Source organism: Triturus cristatus, chromosome 1_1 (genome assembly GCF_964204655.1).
Source record: "Triturus cristatus chromosome 1_1, aTriCri1.1, whole genome shotgun sequence".
In the NCBI taxonomy this organism is placed as follows: Eukaryota; Metazoa; Chordata; class Amphibia; order Caudata; family Salamandridae; genus Triturus; species Triturus cristatus.
The window spans coordinates 511,251,992-511,271,151 of NC_140579.1; the positions used below are offsets into that span (position 1 = coordinate 511,251,992).

The 19,160-nt window shown below is 52.3% G+C and overlaps 1 protein-coding gene across 1 annotated transcript in view; it reads left to right on the forward strand.

The window, feature by feature from the left end:
* CD79B (CD79b molecule) overlaps positions 1-19,160 on the forward strand; it is a 275,348-nt gene that overhangs the window by 68,205 nt on the left and 187,983 nt on the right. The window contains exon 3 of the mRNA XM_085642716.1: positions 15,693-16,007. Within this exon, the coding sequence (XP_085498842.1) occupies positions 15,693-16,007 (315 nt within the window). The remainder of the gene's footprint in view (positions 1-15,692; positions 16,008-19,160) is intronic.

Here is a 19,160-nt window from a genome sequence, read left to right on the forward strand (position 1 = left end):
GCCCGGGGCCCGGTCGGGTCCCTGGACCCAGCCGGGGCCCACAGGCGCAGGGGAAGCCTCCCCGGGCCCTCCGGACCCCGTCCCGGGCACCCTGCCACGCAGCAGGACCCAGGACGGAGCCCGGGGCGGGGAGGCTGCCCTCCCCGGGGCCCTCAGGGGCCCGGCTGGAGCTCCTGAACCCAGCCGAGCGAGGGGAGGCTCCCTGGCCACAACGGAACCCTGTCCCGGGCCTTTGGGAGTGCCGCAGGCCAGGGGACGGGGCCCGGAGCCCCTGACACGGGGCCCGGCCAGGCCCCTGGAACCAGCCGGGGCTCCCAGGACCACAGGCGCAGGGGAAGCCTCCCCAGACCCTCCGGACCCCTTGTCCCGGGCACCCTGCCACGCGGCAGGCCCCGGGACAGAACCAGGGCAGCATCCGGGCCCGTCCAGCTGCCGGCTGCGGACCGAGAGGGGTCCCAGAGTACCCTGTCCCTAGTAATCCGGAGGAAGACTACCCCCCTTTCTTGAAACCTGCGCACTCCGAGTGACGGAGGGGACCCTTGGGGCGAACGCGCCCTGCCTCCTGGAGCCCTGGTTGGGATACGGGAGGCGAATGGACCCTCATCGGGACTTCCAGGGCAGCCCAGCCATCTGGCCCCCTTATAGGAAAGCATTGCGCGCGACCAGATGGCCGAGGGGAAAGGAGCGACCAGATGGCCGGCAACTGATAGGACTCCCGTCTGCCCGCCCAGAGCCGGGCCATAGCGGTAGGGCTCCCGCCTGATCCAAGGGCTCGGTGGGCTCTGCTTTCCGGGGGGGGCTCAGGGACAGCGGCTGGGCCTCAGGCACGGGGAGGACCGACGGAGCTTTCGGGCCCGAGCGCCCCGGGGGGAGGACTGCCCGGGACGCCTGGGCACTTTGCCACGCCGCTGGCCGGAGGAGGGAAGCCCCGGACGCCTGGGAGGATGTTGCCCGGGCGTAGCCCATCTGGTCCCCGGCAAAGAACCGCCAGCCCCGGAGGGGTCTTCAGGCATACCCTGCCCCTACTAATCCGGAGGAAGGCTACCCCCCCTTTCTTGTAACCCATGCGCTCCGAGTGACAGAGGGGACCCTAGGCGCAGACGCGCCCGGCCTCCTGGAGCCCTGGCTGGGATCCGGGAGGCGAATGGACCCTCATCGGGACTACCAGGCCGGCCCGGCCATCTGGTCGCCCCATTGGAAAGCATTGCGCGCGACCAGATGGCCGAGGGGAAAGGAGCGACCAGATGGCCGGCAACTGAAAGGACTCCCGTCTGCCCACCCAGAGTCGGGCCATAGCGGTAGGGCTCCCGTCCTGATCCAAGGGATCGGTGCGCTCTGCTTCCCGGGGGGGGGGGCTCGGGTGCAGCGGCTGGGCCTCAGGCACGGGGAGGACCGACGGAGCTCTCGGGCCTGGGCGCCCCGAGGGGAGGACTGCCCGGGACCCGTGGAGCCCGTCCCTGGGCACTTTGCCACGCCGCGGGCCGGAGGAGGGAGCCCCGGACGCCTGGGAGGATGTTGCCCGGGTGTGAGAAGTTGGCCTGGTATATGATGCTCACTAGTTAAGGTGATCACCTTGTACCATGCCAAGCAACCCTTATGGTGTGGTTGTAAGTCAACCTTTTCGGACTAGCTGCCCTAGTGGTAGCGTAGGCTAAGCAGTCTTTGAGGCTAAACTCGTGAAGCGTGTTAAGCCAGCTGTTTTACCAAATGCAACCCCCCTTTATACCAATGAAAGGACACCACACAGATATATATTCAAAATATATATGTATTTATTTCTCAAAGTAACCCCTAGTCTCTTTATGAGCACAGGAGCACAAATCGTCAAACAAGATTACAGTAGAATACACAGAAGTTGCACTTTATATGGATAGGCCCTGGTGGCCGCTCAAACCATATACTAAAATAGTGGTATAAGTACCACGAACAGAAAAGGGAAAAGGCCTAGGGCCTCTAGAATCGCTGGGCCTACAAGGAGCTAACTTCAGTTAGTGACCAGGAGGTCCACGGGTGGCGTGTGCAGAGCAAATAGTCACACGCGTGCTCCCATAGGTTTCAATGGGTGCGTAAAAAGTACAAAGTTACTGCAAAGAGGATCTTCCGGATGGACTAGGAACTCAAGATTTGGAACACAGGCACTAGAGATGTAATACTACACTTGGGCACAGGAGTGCCAGCTTTACCTCACCCACAGGAAGCGGGTGCATAGGCCTCGAAGTGCGTCGGGTTTCTTCTATCTGTTCCGTGGAGCTTGAAGACAAAGATGCTGCAGGCGGTCGGTCCGGGAGAGATGCAGTGGATCCAAGAGTGGATCGGAGATGTTGAAGACCTGTAAGCAGAGGGGACAGTGTTCACAGTCACTAGCCAGTGACCAGCGTGGCACCAGGTGGGTACCAGGCGATGTCGGGTGCAAACAGGAAGAAAGGTGTAGCTTGTCTCTGCAGCCACGTGGTCCCTGGAGGTCGACGACGTCCAGGAGTCGGTTCACGAGCTGTCCCACGCAGGCTCTCGCTGTCGGCGGTGTCGGCGACTTGATCGAAGCAAACAAGCCTTGGCAAAAGCAATTGTTGTAGGAGATGAAATAAGCTGATGGTTCTGACCAGCAAGGTCAGAAGGACTGCTCCTTTGGAGGGGAGCAAGGGCCAGTCTGGAGCAACCAGACCAGCGGTGTATTTCTTGAAGTTCGTCGCCAAGATGGCTACTAGCCAGCGGGCCAGCAACCGGTTAGGCGCGTCGAGTGGCAAAATGCAGAAGGGCCCCACGCAGATCGTGGAGATGCTGGAGGGCTCACCTTTGGTGCAGATGCTGCTCGGGTGTTGGGCTTCTCAGATCCCAAAGCACAACTTGGAGGGAGCCTCGGTTGTTGCACTTGTCAGCTTGCCGTAGTCGTTCCAAGATGGCTGGCTCCACGTGTCTCGGTGCCTCCACGGGTCTCTTCTTTTCAGGGACTGTGGATCGGGCGGTGAGAGGTCTGGAGGTTCAGGTTTTGTCAGTCTCTGGGCTCGGGCTCCGGCGGGAGGCAGCGGCAAAGCAGACGTTGATTCGCTGGATGGTGCTTGCGTTAGCAAGGTGGTCACTCCCTGACCACAGGGGAGATTGGCTTCAGTCCTCTGTGCAGCAGAGCGTCGAAGTTCCCGTCTTCTTCTTAGTGTTAAGTTGATTCCAGGATGTCTGAAGTCTTAGGACACAGCTCCTACCTTTAAGCGGATTCTAGGGGCCGGACTACCTGCTAGGTCCCTCCCTATGGGTGGGACCAGGAAGGGGGGTGGTTACACCCCCAATCCTTTGTCCAGCTCGCCCCAGGCCCGGGACTGGTGTGCCCCAGGACCGGTTTGAACTGGCATATGCACCGAGGCTCCTTGTGAGCCACAGGCATGTCTGGTTTCTTTCAAGCCCTACCTGACCAATACACAAAATCCTGTCTGGGGTGGTGCACGCACCTCCCCTGGCAGGAAACCCTTTGTCCACACCTCCCAAGCTGGAAGGACTCCCAGCAGCAGGAGGGCAGACTTGTGTCTGTGGTGGCAGCATCCATTTTGTGGAGCTGAGGCTATGTCTGATTTTACCCGGGTTTCAGGTACTGTACATGTCGTGTCCCTCTAGAAGGGTGGAATGCTAACCCCGTCGCCAGAATTGGCGAGGGGTTAGTATTCCAATTCGTATGACACCTTACTCGACATGTTTTGATAAAGCCAAACCAAAGATAGCATTTAACCGCGAGGTTCATAATGCACTTAAGAGTATATGGTATGACGATATCTGGAAACAGTAGAAGGAAGTTGTTCCGACCACTGCAGACAGGCTCAGCTCATGCCAGAGCACCATCTCACATGGAACCAAGCACTCTGCCTTCAGGATTGTTAAGGCCTGCCATAGGAGTGACTTATAGGTTACCAGGTGTCCCATTTAAGGTTAGGTATAGGTATACTACACCTTAGTAAGAGGTGATTACACCAACTTACCCCAGCTGAGTGATCAGCCAGTTGTGTCAAATTGTTAGGCCAAGCCTGGGGTGGCATAATACATGCTTCAGCCCTTGGCAGGCCTTGGGTACACCAATGCCCTGGGTACCTAGTGTACACTGGTACAGGGGCTGACAGGGTGATCCACTTCCAATTGGTTATGCACCTAGGGTGCATAGTTTTATTTTAGTAGAGAGAACAGCAGGCTGGGGGTCTGATTGGCAGGCCCACAGCCTCAATATGTCAAAAACCAGTGAAGCAAAAAGCAAAAATGTGGGGTGACCATAGGATAGCAGACCCTACTCTCCTACACCGGGCATAGCCCATCTGGTCCCCGGCAAAGAACCACCAGCCCCGGAGGGGTGTTCCGGCATACCCTGCCCCTACTAATCCGGAGGAAGACTACCCACCTTTCTTGTAACCCTCGCGCTCCGAGTGACGGAGGGGATCCTAGGCGCGGATGCGCCTGACCTCCTAGAGCCCTGACTGGGAACCGGGAGTCAAATGAGCCCTCATCGGGACTTCCAGGCTGGCCCGGCCATCTTGGCAGGGCTCTGTGGCTGCAGGGCTCCGTGGCTGCAGGGCTCCGTGGCTGCAGGGCTCCGTGGCTGCAGGGCTGCAGGGCTCCGGGGCTGCAGGGCTCCGGGGCTGCAGGGCTCCGGGGCTGCAGGGCTCCGGGGCTGCAGGGCTCCGGGGCTGCAGGGCTCCGGGGCTGCAGGGCTCCAGGGCTGCGGGCCTGCAGGGCTCCGGGCCTGCAGGGCTCCGGGCCTGCAGGGCTCCAGGGCTCCGGGCTGAAAGGCTCCAGGGCTGCAGGGCTTTGGGGCTGCAGGGCTCGGGGGGGGGGGAATTCGTAGACCCCCACGCTGGGCCTCAGGCATGGGAGGCCCAGCGGAGCTCCCGGGGCCCGGACGCCCGGGGGACCCATGGAGCCCGTCCCGGCACTTTGCCTCGCCGCGGGCTGGAGGAGGGAGCACCGCACGCCCCGGGGAAGTATCGTCCGGGCTTGGCCCATCTGGTCCCCGCCTGAGAACTGCCATCCCCAGGAGGGGTGTCCCGGCATACCCTGTCCCTAGTAATCCAGAGGAAGGCTACCCCCCTTTCTGGTAAACCGTGAGCACTGAGTGAGGGAGGGCACCCTAGGCCTGGGCGCACCCAACTTCTTGGAGCCCTTCCTGGGATCGGGAAGGCGAATGAGCCCCCATCGGGACTTCCAGGGCAGCCCGGCTATCTGGTCACCCCATTGGAAAGCATTGCGTGCGACCAGATGGCTGAGGGAAAGGTGCAACCAGATGGCCGGGACCGAAAGGACTCCCATCTGCCCATGCCGAGTCATAGCGGTAGGGCTCCCACCTGCCCTTGCAGGGCTCTGGAGCTCTGCACCAGGGATCCTTGTCCCGGGCAGATGGACGCTTGGCAGGCCGCAGGACGCGAGCTTTCAGGCCCTGACCGAAACTCAGGAGGCCCGGGGACGATCTCTGCTTCTCAACGCAGCCAGCCCGGGGAGATCGGGGAGCCTGCCCAAGCACGAGGGACCCCAGTCCCGGGCACACGGTCCATCTGGTTGTGCGCTCGTTTTCCACAATTTTTTTCAGAATAGTGCGTAGTTGCACTAGGCAAAGTCCGCCCAGCCCTACTCAGAATGTGCTCTCGTTTTCCACAATTTTTTTCAAAATTCTGCGTAGTGGCGCTACGCAAAGTCCGCCCAGCCCTAATCATGGGGCTACTGAATGCATCTCTGCAGGAAGCAGTGATTCCACCTGAGTGGAAACATGCTATGATTCTTCCACTTTTGAAGAAAGCAAATGCTGATCCAACACAGCCATCCAACTTCCGCCCCATCTCTTTGATTTCAATTTTTTCTAAAATTATGGAAAAACATATGAACCAGCAATTAACTTAGTTCGTTGAGTCCCATGAGCTCCTACATCCCTCTCATTCAGGCTTTTGGAAAGGCTTTTCAACGGAAACCACGCTTCTGGGAGTCACTGAGATGCTGCGCAGTCGTTTAGATGCAGGTGACACTGTGGCACTCATACTATTAGACTTGTGTGCTGCTTTTGACACGGTATCTCACACTGTGCTACTGCAAGCTTTACGATCCATTGGTGTGGTTGGGCCTGCCCTGAAATGGCTGGAGAATTTTTGGGAGGATCGTACGTATCAGGTCTTCTCCTCAGCCGCAACGCCCAAAATCCATACATCCCCCTACGGGGTACCACAGGGCTATATCCTTAGCCCTTTATTATTTAATATCTATGTGAAACCTCTGGCTGACATCGCCGCCGAGGCAGGGTTGGCGATCTTTTCTTATGCTGACAACAACCAAATAATCTTCTCCCTTTCTGCTGAAGGAGCGTCCAATCCCTCATCCCTTCAAGCAGGGCTGTGCAAAATTGCATGGTGGATGCAAGCCAATTCACTAAAACTTAACGGGGAGAAGACTGAGGTGTTGATACTGGGGAAGATTAAAGAGCTATGGGGTCCCCAACATTGGCCATCTGAATTAGGTGCCCATCCTCAACTCAACCCGCCCAACAATCTAGGTTTTATCATGGATGTTCGGCTTTCTATGAAACATCAGACGGTAACGGTGGCTGCAACCTGTTTTGGCATCCTTAAATGGCTCAGGAAAATGTTGTGGATGCTGCCAGTCTCTACTCAAAGAACTGTAATCCAGGCTCTTGTCATCTCACACATGGACTATGGCAACATCTTCTTTCTGGGAGCCAATAAGGATGTAATACATAAGTTGCAGGTTGTACAAGATGCTGCAGCCCACCTACTTTGCCTCATTCCGAAATCTGACCCCATTGCAAGTTCTTTACGCGAACTGCACTGGTTCAAGGTTGAAAACCGCATCAAATTTAAGGCTGTAACCTACATGTTCAAAATCAAAACCGGCAAGGCCCCTGAATACTTAAACACTATTGTTCATTAATATGCCCCGTCACGCTCTCTCCGCTCATCCACTCAATTGAAATTCACGGTGCCTAGGCATAGATTGTCTCGTATAGGCGGCTGATCCTTCTCCGGCCTGGGCCCTACCCTGTGGAACTCCCTTCCTCTGTCTTTAAAGCAAGAGACTACTTTTGTCCACTTTCGTAAGTCACTGACAAATTGGCTATTCAATAAATAAGCTTCCTCCTTCTCTCCTTTTCCTTGGTCCCTTCAGGCGGCGCCGAGAAATCCTTGGGTAGCTGTGCGCCTTACAAATTCGAAATAATAATAATAATAATAGATGGCCCCCAAGGTTGACCTCGGGGGCCAACTACCCCTCCTATTACCTCCAGTAAGTCCCACACAGTGGGATTGCTAAGAGGTCTTTGGAGGCCACGCTCACCTTTTTCCACCACTCTGCAAACACGCCTCCTGGCAGAGTACTGGTTGGGGGATGACGTCCACTTTACTCCTGAGGGACTTTGGCGGTCAATTAGCCCTCCTGGTACCTCCTGTAAGTCCTACGCAGGGGAATTCCTGAGCGCTGGTCGGAGGCCCAGGTCCCTTTCTGCACCACTCGGCAAACGTGACTACAGCGTTATAGTTAGAAATTAGCATTTAAAAAACCTTGGAAATTCACCGAAAAAAACACAGGTTTCAGGGAAGTTGTAGTTAGTAGGTTATTTCACTTGTACAAAATCAGAGAATTTCAGACGTTCTAGTTAGTTGAGCTAACTTTAACTCGCGCCCCACAATGCACTGCTGACGACATCACATATTTATCATCACTCATGACATGGTCAGTGACGTCACTGATGACATCACTGATGACATCTCAAATGACATCACTGATGACATCATCCACTTAATATCTGATGCACCTCTTCACACCCTAATATAACCTTTTGTACACCTACTCTAAAATACAAACCACCATTTTTGAAACCATAGACACACCAATTCCAGTTAGTACATACCCACTCAATGATTCATATGTCTACACACACATCCACTCACCCATACAGTCACTCATACACGCAGTCACTCATCAATATAGCCACTGATATGTGCTCTCATAAACCTATACAGATACTCACACACCGCCACTCACCCATAGAGTCCTTCACACACCTAGTCAGTCACCAAAAGAATCAACCACACTGCCATTTACTCATTATACAGTTGTACACACACCACCAATCATTAACCCATATAGACACTCATGTAGCTATTCACCAACCCATGCTGCCACTTACACACAAACAAACAGACTGATACAGATATTTACACAGATTAGTCACTCACCCATGCATTCCGTAAGACACTTATACAGTCAGTCTCGCACCTACTAAATCAGCCATTCAGTCACTCATACACCCACTCATTCTTCAATACACCTTGGTGTGTATATATATATATAAAACATACTTAGATTTTTCAGAAGCATACAGTCACAGGATGATGTCATTTGAGATGTCATTTGAGATGTCATCAGTGATGTCACTGACCATGTCATGAGTGATGTAATATGACGTCCTCAGCAGTGCATTGCGGGGGCACGAGTAATAGTTAGCCCAACTAACTATAACGGGCAACTTTCTCTGGTTTTGCACGAGTGAAATGTCCAACTAACTATAACGTCCCTGAAACCTACCTGTGGCATTTTCAGTGAAAAAATAATATATATAAAACAACCAAATCCCCCTCCAATGCGAGAAAGATCGAGGGACACAGCGGGGCGTCAGAACAGACCTTTAATAAAAAGATTAGGGCATGACGCGTTTCAGCATACAGCCTTCCTCAGATGCCTCCATCTTAAACGTCAGTCCTGCTCATTAGATGTCTTAAATAGGTGCCTCCTACCTCCATGGTGAGGCACGCACCTGGTACACAGCTGATCCGGTAGTTCCGGTTGCACAAACTACCGGTCCCAAAATGCATCCTTCTGATGGCATGAATGTCCGTAGGATGTTTCGCTGTGTTGCCAGGGTGAGGACTGGGTCAGATTGGAAATCAAAGGTCTCCTGTCCCCTAATTTCAGCACATCCAGCCCACCGGTGCTGGAGACTTCTGACGCCTGTACAATTACTGCGCCAAGCCATGCAGTCATAGCTCAGCTCTGCTGAAAGTCTCCAATGCACTCCAGGGGCTGGTTGGTGGGTCGCGACAGACCGATATCTCGGACACATCTCCATCAAACGCCAATGAAAGTCACGACCACTTGATGAAAGGGTCCCTCGTCGCGTGTCATTGGCAAAAACACGCCATATATAACAACCAAATCCCCCTCCAATGCGAGAAAGATTAAGGGACACAGCGGGGCTTCAGAACAGACCTTTAATAAAAAGATAAGGGCATGACGTGTTTCAGCATACAGCCTTCCTCAGATGCCTCCATCTTAGGCGTCATTCCTGCTCATTAGATGTCTTAAATAGGCGCCTCCTACCTCCGTGGTGAGGCACGCACCTGGTACACAGCTGATCCGGTAGTTCCGGTTGCACAAACTACCGGTCCCAAAATGCATCCTTCTGATGGCATGAATGTCCGTAAATGTCCGTACGATGTTTCGCTGTGCTGCCAGGGTGAGGACTGGGTCGGATTGGAAATCAAAGGTCTCCTGTCCCCTACTTTCAGCGCATCCGGCCCACCGGCGCTGGAGACTCCTGACGCCAATCCCGTTGATCACTAAATGTCAGCATCTGTCTTCCGAGGCAGCTTGGTGTTTACTTTTCTTTCCCTGACTTCAAAGTGGGAGGATGTATCTCACAATTTAGGGTGTGAAAAGAAAGGCTTTTTTGTAACTAGCACACAACAAAATGTAAATGTCTGTAAATGATCTGAGCAAATATCTCACAATATATCAAATTTAGTAAAGCACAAATGAAGAACATCTTTTTAAAATTTTGAAGTGTGCTTGAAACAACTATTTTGATACGATTAAAACAAATGAATTCACTAGGCACATTATGGTTTGTGCTCTGTATAGTTATAATGTAATTTCAGTTGAAAATGTGTTGTCTGTAATACCAGACCATGCAGACTCCATTCAATGCCACTCCACTCCGCACCCCTCCACTCTATGCCACTCTACACCACTCCACTCTGTCACTCTGCGCCAGTCTGTGACACTCTACATCACTCTATGGCACTCTACGCCACTCACCCATACTCTACGCCACTCTACACAACTCCACTCTATACCAATCCACTCTGTCGCTCTACTCTACGCCACTCCACTACACTCTAAGTCACTTTATCCCTCTCTCTGACACTCCACTGTATGACACCACTCTATGCCACTTCATTGCACTCCACTTTACTCCATTCCACATCACTTTATGCCACTCTGACACTTTATTCAATGGCACTCCACTCTGACACTTTAGTCCATTCTACAACACTTTACTCCAATCTATGCCACGACACTCTACGCAACTCCACTCCACTCAATGACACTCGACACTACTCTATGCTACTCTATGCCACTCCAATCTTTGCCACTCCACTTTACTCCACTCTACACCACTCATCTCTACTCCATGACACTTTAATGCACTCTACGCCACTCCACGCCACTCTACTCCCCTCTACAACACTCTGCTCCACTCAGTCAATTAATCAATTATTCATAAAGTGCTGCTCTTCACCCCTGAGTGTAACCAGGTGCTGAAGTTTCGCTGGTCTTATTCAAAAATCTAGGTCTTGAGTCCCCTTCTGAAATTGGCCAGGGAAGGTGATGTTCGTAGGTGGAGGAGCAGGTCGTTCCAGGCCTTGGTTGCGAGGTGGTAGAAGGAAGGAACTCAGCTGTGACAACAACAAATGCGGGGGTGCGAGGGTCAGAGATGCAGAGCACAGGTGTCTGATGGGTTGGTGGAAGTTCAGGCAGTGGTTGATGTATTTTGGTCCCTGGTCTTGAAGGACTTTGTAGGTGTGTGTCAGTTGCTTGAATTGGCATCTCTTCTGGACGAGGAGCCAATGGAGGTTCTTGAGGTGGGGGTGATGCAGTCGGTTTGCTGAGGTTGAGTGTGGCTGCTGCGTTCTCTATGGTCTGGAGTTTCTTGAGATGTTGGGAGGTGATACCGGAGTAGAGCACACTTCTGTAGTGTAGCCAGCTGGTGAAGAGGGCCTGGGTGATAGTTTCTCTGGTCTTGTTGGGGATCCATAAGAAGATTTGTTTAGAGCATGCAGAGGGTGTGGAAGCAGGAGGAGGCAACTGCAATGATTTGGCGCTTCATGGTGAGTTTACTGTCGAGGTTGTGGCCATGGTCTGATGGTGTGGGTCCAAGCTCTGGGAGGTGTTTTTCTTGAAGATCAGCACTTCTGCTTTGTCCATGTTGAGCTTCAGTCAGTTGGTCCTCATTCAGTCGGCAACACTGGTCATGAAGTTGCAGAAGTTTTTTCTAGTGGTGGAGGGATCTTCGGTGAGTGAGAGGATGAGTTGGTTGTCATCTGCGTAGAATCTGATGTTGAGTCTGAGGGTCTGGCCCTGTTGGTGAGGGGTGTCATGTAGGTGTTGAACAGGGTGGGGCTGAGGACGATCTTTTGCTATGCCACAGATGATGCTCTTGGGTTCTGAGGTGAAAGGTGGCAGGCGGGTTCTCTGATGCGTCTTGTGAGGAAGGATGTGATCTATTTGAGGGCATCTCCCTGGACGCCAATGTGGTTGAGACTGGTGATGAGGGTGTGGTGAGATATGGTGTTGAATGCTGCTGAGAGGTCGAGGAGGATCAGGGCTGCTGTTTCACCCCGGTCGAGGAGGGATCTCATGTCATTGGTGGCAGCGATCAGGGCGGTTTCAGTGCCGTGGTTTATGCGGTAGCTGGATTGGGAGGCGTCAAGTAGGTTGTTTTTTCTAGGTGTTTGGTGAGCTGGTGGTTGGTGGCTTTCTTGAGGACCTTTTTCGGGGAACAGAAGCTGCGAGATGAGGCGATAATTGTTTAGTTCCTGGGGTCAGTGGGGGGTTTTTTCAGGAGGGTTCTGACCTCAGCATGTTTCTATCTGTTGGGGAATGCCGCAGTGGTGATGAACAAAGCAAAACCAAAGGGGATGATGGGCAGAGTGTTGAATATTGCAAGCACTCACCCCCAGTCAACTGATCTGGGTTTAATCCATCATCATTCTTTAGCTCAATCTGCCACCCCAGTTCAGACATGGCCATATGCAAATCAGTCTGACCCTGTGCCTCATGGCACCAGTCCAGCCCGAACTGCCAAGCCATGTCTTCCCTGGACCGGAAACAAGCATCCTGGGACCAGTTTCTGGCTAATCAGCCGTCATCAGCCAGGCTAGCTTGAATCCAGTAGCAAAGTGAGCAAGGGACCCACGTCTGGGCATGCCCTGCCAACTTAGGGCAAACAAAGCAAAACCAAAGGGGATGATGGACAGAGTGTTGAACATTGCAAGCACTCACCCCCAGTCAACTGATCTGGGTTTAATCCATCATCATTCTTTAGCTCAATCCGCCACCCCAGTTCAGACATGGCCATATGCAAATCAGTCTGACCCTGTGCCTCATGGGAACAGCCCAGCCCGAACTGCCAAGCCATGTCTTCCCTGGACCGGAAACAAGCATCCTGGGACCGGCTTCTGGCTAATCAGCCGTCATCAGCCAGGCTAGCTTGAATCCAGTGGCAAAGTGAGCAAGGGACCCACGTCTGGGCATACCCTCCCAACTTAGGGCGAACAAAGCAAAACCAAAGGGGATGATGGGCAGAGTGTTGAATGTTGCAAGCACTCACCCCCAGTCAACTGATCTGGGTTTAATCCATCATCATTCTTTAGCTCAATCTGCCACCCCAGTTCAGACATGGCCATATGCAGATCAGTCTGACCCTGTGCCTCATGGCAACAGTCCAGCCCGAACTGCCAAGCCATGTCTTCCCTGGACCGGAAACAAGCATCCTGGGACCAGTTTCTGGCTAATCAGCCGTCATCAGAAAGGGTTGCTTGAATCCAGTGGCAGAGTGAGCAAGGGACCCACGTCTGGGCATGCCCTGCCAACTTAGGGTGAACAAAGCAAAACCAAAGGGGATGATGGACGGAGTGTTGAACATTGCAAGCACTCACCCACAGTCAACTGATCTGGGTTTAATCCATCATCATTCTTTAGCTCACTCCGCCACCCCAGTTCAGACATGGCCATATGCAAATCAGTCTGACCCTGTGCGTCATGGGAACAGTCCAGCCCGAACTGCCAAGTCAGGTCCTCCCTGGACTGGAAACAAGCATCCTAGGACCGGTTTCGGGGTTTCACCCCTCTTCAGCCAGGTTAGCTTGATTCCAGTGGTATGGTGAGCACGGGACCCACGTCTGGGCATACCCTTCGCACTCGGGGTGACAAATGCAAAAACAACAGTTGATGGACAGAATGCAGAGCAATGTCATACATTCACCCCAGTACAGAGAGCTGGGCCTAAATCCATAGTTGTTTTGCTCACCATGCCATTCCAGTTTGAACCCAGCCATATGCAAATCAGTCTGACCCTGTGCCTCATTGGAACAGTCCAGCCTGAACTGCCAAGCCATGTCTTCCCTGGACCGGAAACAAACATCCTGGGACCATGTTGTCTTTTTGTCTTTGATGCGTTAGTGGGGCTTGTTGAGGGCTGATTTGAAGGTGGTTCGGTCGATGGGGTCTTTGGTGCATCATTATTTTTCTAGTCATTTGCAGTTGCGCCTGATGGTCCTGAGGTCTGGTGTATACCAGCTGGCTTGTCTTGAGGATATGCTGGTTTTGGCATTTCATGGGGGCAACTATGTCGGCACATTAGATGATCCAGTCGGAGGGCCTCCATCCACTGGGTCTCAGTCACTTTGTTCCAGCTGCGGTGAGAGGGGATCGGCGGCTTGGTGGTGGTGCCCAGGTAACATGTGATGGTGAATTGGCCAATGGAGTGGTCGGTCCAGGTGAGTTCGGTGACATGGCTGTACTTGACTCTGTCGCAGGATGTGGAGATCAGGTCCAGTGTGTTCTGCACTGTGAGTGGGTCGGTGACCAGTTGGGTGAAAGCCGATGTTGCTCATGCTTTCCAGGAGATTGGTGAAGTTGGCATTGTTGGGGGTTGTCGACGTGGAAGTTGAGGTCGCCGAGAAGGATGTAGTGCTTAGAAGTCAATAGCTAGAGAAGCAATGAATTCTGAGATGGTTTCATAGAACACAGGTTGCGTTCCCCGGGGTCTGGAGACAAGGATGCCTCTGATGGTCGTCCTGGAGTGAGTTAGGAGTTGGAAGTTGAGGTGTTCCATGATTTATGTGGTGTCGTCCTCGGTAGTGGTGCATCAGATAGTTTCCTTGTAGATGATGGCGATGCCTCCTCCGTGTTTGTTGGTGGGGTCTTGGTGTATCATCTTGTAGCCGTCAGGCATTGCAATGGCAATGTCAGGGGTTCACGGGGTTGAGCCAGGTCTCGGTGACGAAGATCACATTGGGGGTGAGGATGGTGATGGTGTCCGAGATTTCTGTGGCGTGTTTGCTGAGGGACCAGGTGTTCAGTATAAAGCACTGGATTAGTTCCGGGGTGTTTGTGGTCTTCTGGGTGGATTTGAGGAGGGTTCTTGTGTGGGCGAGCGGTCCTGCGTTGCAGGTGAAGTGGCAGCTGTGGCAGGTGAAGGGCCCTTCTGTTGATTGGGGAGAGGTGATGCAGCAGTTGTTGTGGCATCTGGGGTCCAGCGCCCAGAGCAGTGTAGTATTGTTGGGTGGCGGGAACGCCAGGGTTCCTGTCACTGGGGACGGTCCAGACGTGGATGGGTGCAGACGGCCGTGACTTTGGCATGCCTTTGGTGTGCTGCTACCTCCATTAAGTAGGTCCTGCGGGAGGGAGGGGCGCTGGGAGGCGGTAAGCAGGAGGCAGGAGTGAAGGAAACACTGGGAAAGGAGGGGCGAGGTGGACCTGCTCTCAGGCAGGTACAGCAGGCAGAACCTGGGCTAACTAAACCGGAAGCAAAAAGGCTAATCTGGCAAGTTAAAACAAGCAGCAGAATGGACACGATTAGACTAATACATAAGAAAAAAGGCTAATCTGGCAATGAAAAGAAACAGGAAAATGGGCACAATTGGACTACAAAATAATGCACAATTGACAGGAGACAGATTAGATTGACACCGAGGATGCAAGACCAAGTGATGTGACCTAAGTAAGAAGGGAGCGGTGAAGGGTTGGGGAGGAAGGTGGCGGCATCAGCATCACACCAGAATCAGCAGGGGAGACCAGTTAGAGGCAGTGAGGGAAGCTGGCACAAGGACCTGCTCCACTCTACTCATTCCCACTTTATGCAACTCCCTCTATGCCACTCCATGCCACACTACTCTGCTCTACACCACTTCATGTTGTGACACTCTATGCCACTCAACTCACCTCCACTCCACACAACTCATCACTCCACTCTATGACTCTGCACAACACTCCACTGATACTCCACAACACCCCCCTTCACTCTATTTCACTTCACAACCCTCAACTTCACGACACTCCATGCTATGACGCTACTCTCCACTCTATGCCACAACACAACACTCCCCTCTACACAACTCCATACCACCTCTACGCCACTCCACTCCATGCCACTCTCCTCTACACCACTAACTTTTAGCCATACTGAACAACAGCTACACCAGTGTATAAAAAGGGTAAAATGCATTGGCAAAGTCAATAACTATAGCATAGGCAAGATCTATTGGCTTTGCCAATGCTTGTTCAAACTGACAACATTATGTTAGAATTTTCCTTTTATTGTCAACAAAATTCAAACAGCAGTTCTAAAAATAATTGTGTCATCTGGCTGTTGTTCTCTTCAGGAGAGTGTCAGCAGCATCCCCGTTTCATCGCAGCACGAAAAGGTATCACTGTTCACTTCTACTGCTCATGTGGATCACTGTGTGCTCCTCATCACATTCAACGGGTATCCTGGTACAAAGGAACTGAAAATGGCACGCTGCTGCAGCCCCTAATAGAAGATCATAATCTACGTGGGAAAATGTTTCAATCCAACAATAGCTCAACGATCACGCTCCATAGGATTCAGTACTCTGACAATGGGATTTACTACTGCAGATTTGAAACCGACAATGGGCCGCAGATTCCATTTTGTGGGACCGAACTCAAGGTGCTGGGTAAGGTGATATTCTACTTTCGACTGATAACCTGCTACATTTGATACATTTTGTATTCTTGATAAATAAAATTTTATTTTCTGTTTGCAATATGATTCTGGGGTGATTTCTGAATTCTCAAGATTATTTTTGCATAGTAGAGATTAGTGTAGCTGCGTTTTTCTAAATTGGATAAAAAGCATGAATACGGATGTGAGAAGTTGGCCTGATATATGCTGTCCACTAGTTATAGTAGGCACCCTGTATCAGTCCAAACAATCCCTTATTGGTTATAGGTTAAAGACAACCTTTATTGAAAGCTATCCTAGTGGTAGCTATGGAGAGCAGCCTTCAGGCTAAGTCTTGAAGGAATGTAAAGCAGCTTGTTTTACCAGTCTATAATCTCTTGAATTCCTAAATGAAAGATATCCACACCAGGTATATATATAAAATATATGTTTTTATTACTAAACACACCCTCCTTGTCTCTTCATGAGACTAGAGGTCAAAACACATAAGTTACACTTCAATAATCACAGTAAAATAGCACAAATACACGTCAGGCCCTAGGGGCGAGCCAAACCATATACTAAAATAGTGGTATAAGAACCACGACTTAACAGACACAAGGCCTAGAGCCTGTAGAATCGCTGGGACCCCAAGGAACCACACAAGGTAGTGACACAGGGGACCCTCGGGGGCCGTGTGCAGTGTGGGAACACAGCCGCAAGCTCCCGTTAGCTTCTATGGGGAAAGTTGCGGTTAGATTTTTAAAGATTAAGGACACTTAGAATTGAGTCAGGGCCAAACCCTTTTGGACTTGGGAAGTTCTAGGGCTAACACCCATGGGAGCACCGGAATACTCGTGTTACCTCACCCACGGAAGCCGGGTGCAAAGGTGTCTTTTGGTGTCGGGTCGCGTCGTCGATTTCAATGGGAGCTGGCGAAGAAGTGCTGCTGCCGTGAAGATGCGCAGTGTCCGAAGAGATCCAAGCCTGGATCGAAGGTGAGAAGAACCTGAAAGCAGAGGGGACAGAGTCTGGGTCACTAGCCAGTGACCAGGAAGGCGATAGGCAGATGCCCACCGATGTCAGGTGAAGAAGGTGAAGCTTGACTCTTCAGCCACGAGGATCAGGAGGCGCCGAGGACGACCAAGAGCTGGATTCGAGCTGTTCCACGAAGGATGTCGAGTGCTGCAGCGTCGGTGCCCGGATTGGACACAAGAAGCCTTGGCAACAGCAACCCACGGAGAAAGAGAAGAAATGCTTCGGTGCAGACTAGCAAGGTCTGAGGGACTCCCCACTTGGTTGGGAGTCAGGGCACGTCTGGAGCAACCAGGGAAGCCCAAGGAAATACAAAGTTACCCCCTCAGAGACCCACCAGTCAAAGGACCAGGGATTGCAAAGGGACCTTGAGACGAAACACAAAATGGCGGCCCACGGGTTACTCAGAGTGACCAGGCCGACAATCTTCGGTGGATTCAGTGCTCCAGGTGGGGGCTACAAAGGAGCCCAAGAACAACTTCAAGAGACATCTAGTAGTCAATGCACTTGCAGAAATTTATGGTGACCAGGAGTTCCGGTTCCACGCTACTTACGAGGGCTGCGGGTCTCAGCTTTGCTGGGGACTCGGGTCGGCCTGTGAGATGTCTGGAAATCCTCTTCCTGGGCTGCAAATACTTTGGAGTCTGGCGGGAGCTTTGATGAGGCAGACTTGCAAATTGCTTCGTTGGTGCCTGCCAAGCAGGGGAGTCACTCCTTGACCCATAGGGAGATTTCTTCAGTCCTCTAGTCTTGAGCGTCAAAGGTCCAGGATTCAGCTTCAGAGTTTCGATCAGGGATATCTAAAGTTCTGGTTACAGAGGTTCCTTACTTATACCTAAGGAAGGGGTTGGACTAGCTCTGGGGACCCACCTATGGGAGGGTTTGGAAAGAGGGGTGGCTACACCCATTTCCTTTGTCCAGTTTCGCGCCAGAGCAGGGGCTGGAAGCCCCTGAACCGGTTTGAGCTGGACTATGCACAGAGACACCAAATGTGACCCCAGTGCAGGACTTCAAAGCACTCAGAGAGCACTCCCACCCAGTCCCAATACACATAAGCCTGTCTGAGAGGTGGTTACACCTCCCTGTGACGGGAAACCTATTGTCCAGGCCTCCCCTGCCGGCGTTTCGGTCAGCAGCAGGAGGTCAGACCCGTGTCTGTGGCTGCAGCATCCATTTTGTGATGCTATTAAGTTTCTACCGGGTAACCCAGTACTGCCATGTCTCTCCCTCTAGAAGGGTGGGATCATACTCCCACACCAGTTACTGGTGTGGGGTATGCTTCCAAGGTGTTTGACACCAAACACAACATGTTTCCGTGCAGCCAGTCCAAAGTTAGCATTTACCGTTTGGTTATAATGCACTTAAGAGTATATGGTCAGGCTGCACTACAAACAGCATCAGAGAAGGGTCTCCGAACGCTGCAGAGGGGCTCTGCTCATGTAGGGGCACCCTCTCACATAAGAACCAAGCACTCTGCCTTCAGGACTGATAAGGCCTGCCATAGGAGTGACTTATAGGTTTATATGTGTGTATATATATAGTGATATAGGTAACCTATATCACTGTAAGGGGTGCATGCACCACCTTACCCAGGTTGCAGTAGCAGACCTGTGGTGTCATTTTGGGTGGCATTCCAGGGGTGGCATAATACATGCTTCAGCCCCTGGTAGGCCTCTGGGGTACCTATGCCCTGGGTACATAGTGTTCGAGGCATGTGGGCTGCTGGATTCATATCTGTGCATAGATCGCCGCCTAGTGTTGGGTCCGGATGTTTGCACGTTGTTGTCCTGGAAGAGTCTTCGAAGTATCACGAGATAGGTGACTCCTCCCCTGGACCACAGTGCGCATGGGCATCCTCTCCATCCTTAGATTGTTTTTTTCCGCCATTGGGTTCGGATGTGCTTATCTTAGCTCAAGTTAGGAAAATTCAGTTTAAGGCCAAAAGGCCTTTAGTTTTCGTCGGTACTGTTCCCGTTCGGTATCGACTGCTTTCATGATTAGTCTAGAAACTTCTTCCAGCCTTTCGGATCCGTTTGATCCGAACATCGAACTTACATCGACGATGGAATCGAGGACCCCATTCAAACGGTGTCCTTTATGCCACGCAAAATACCCACACATTGACGTCCAC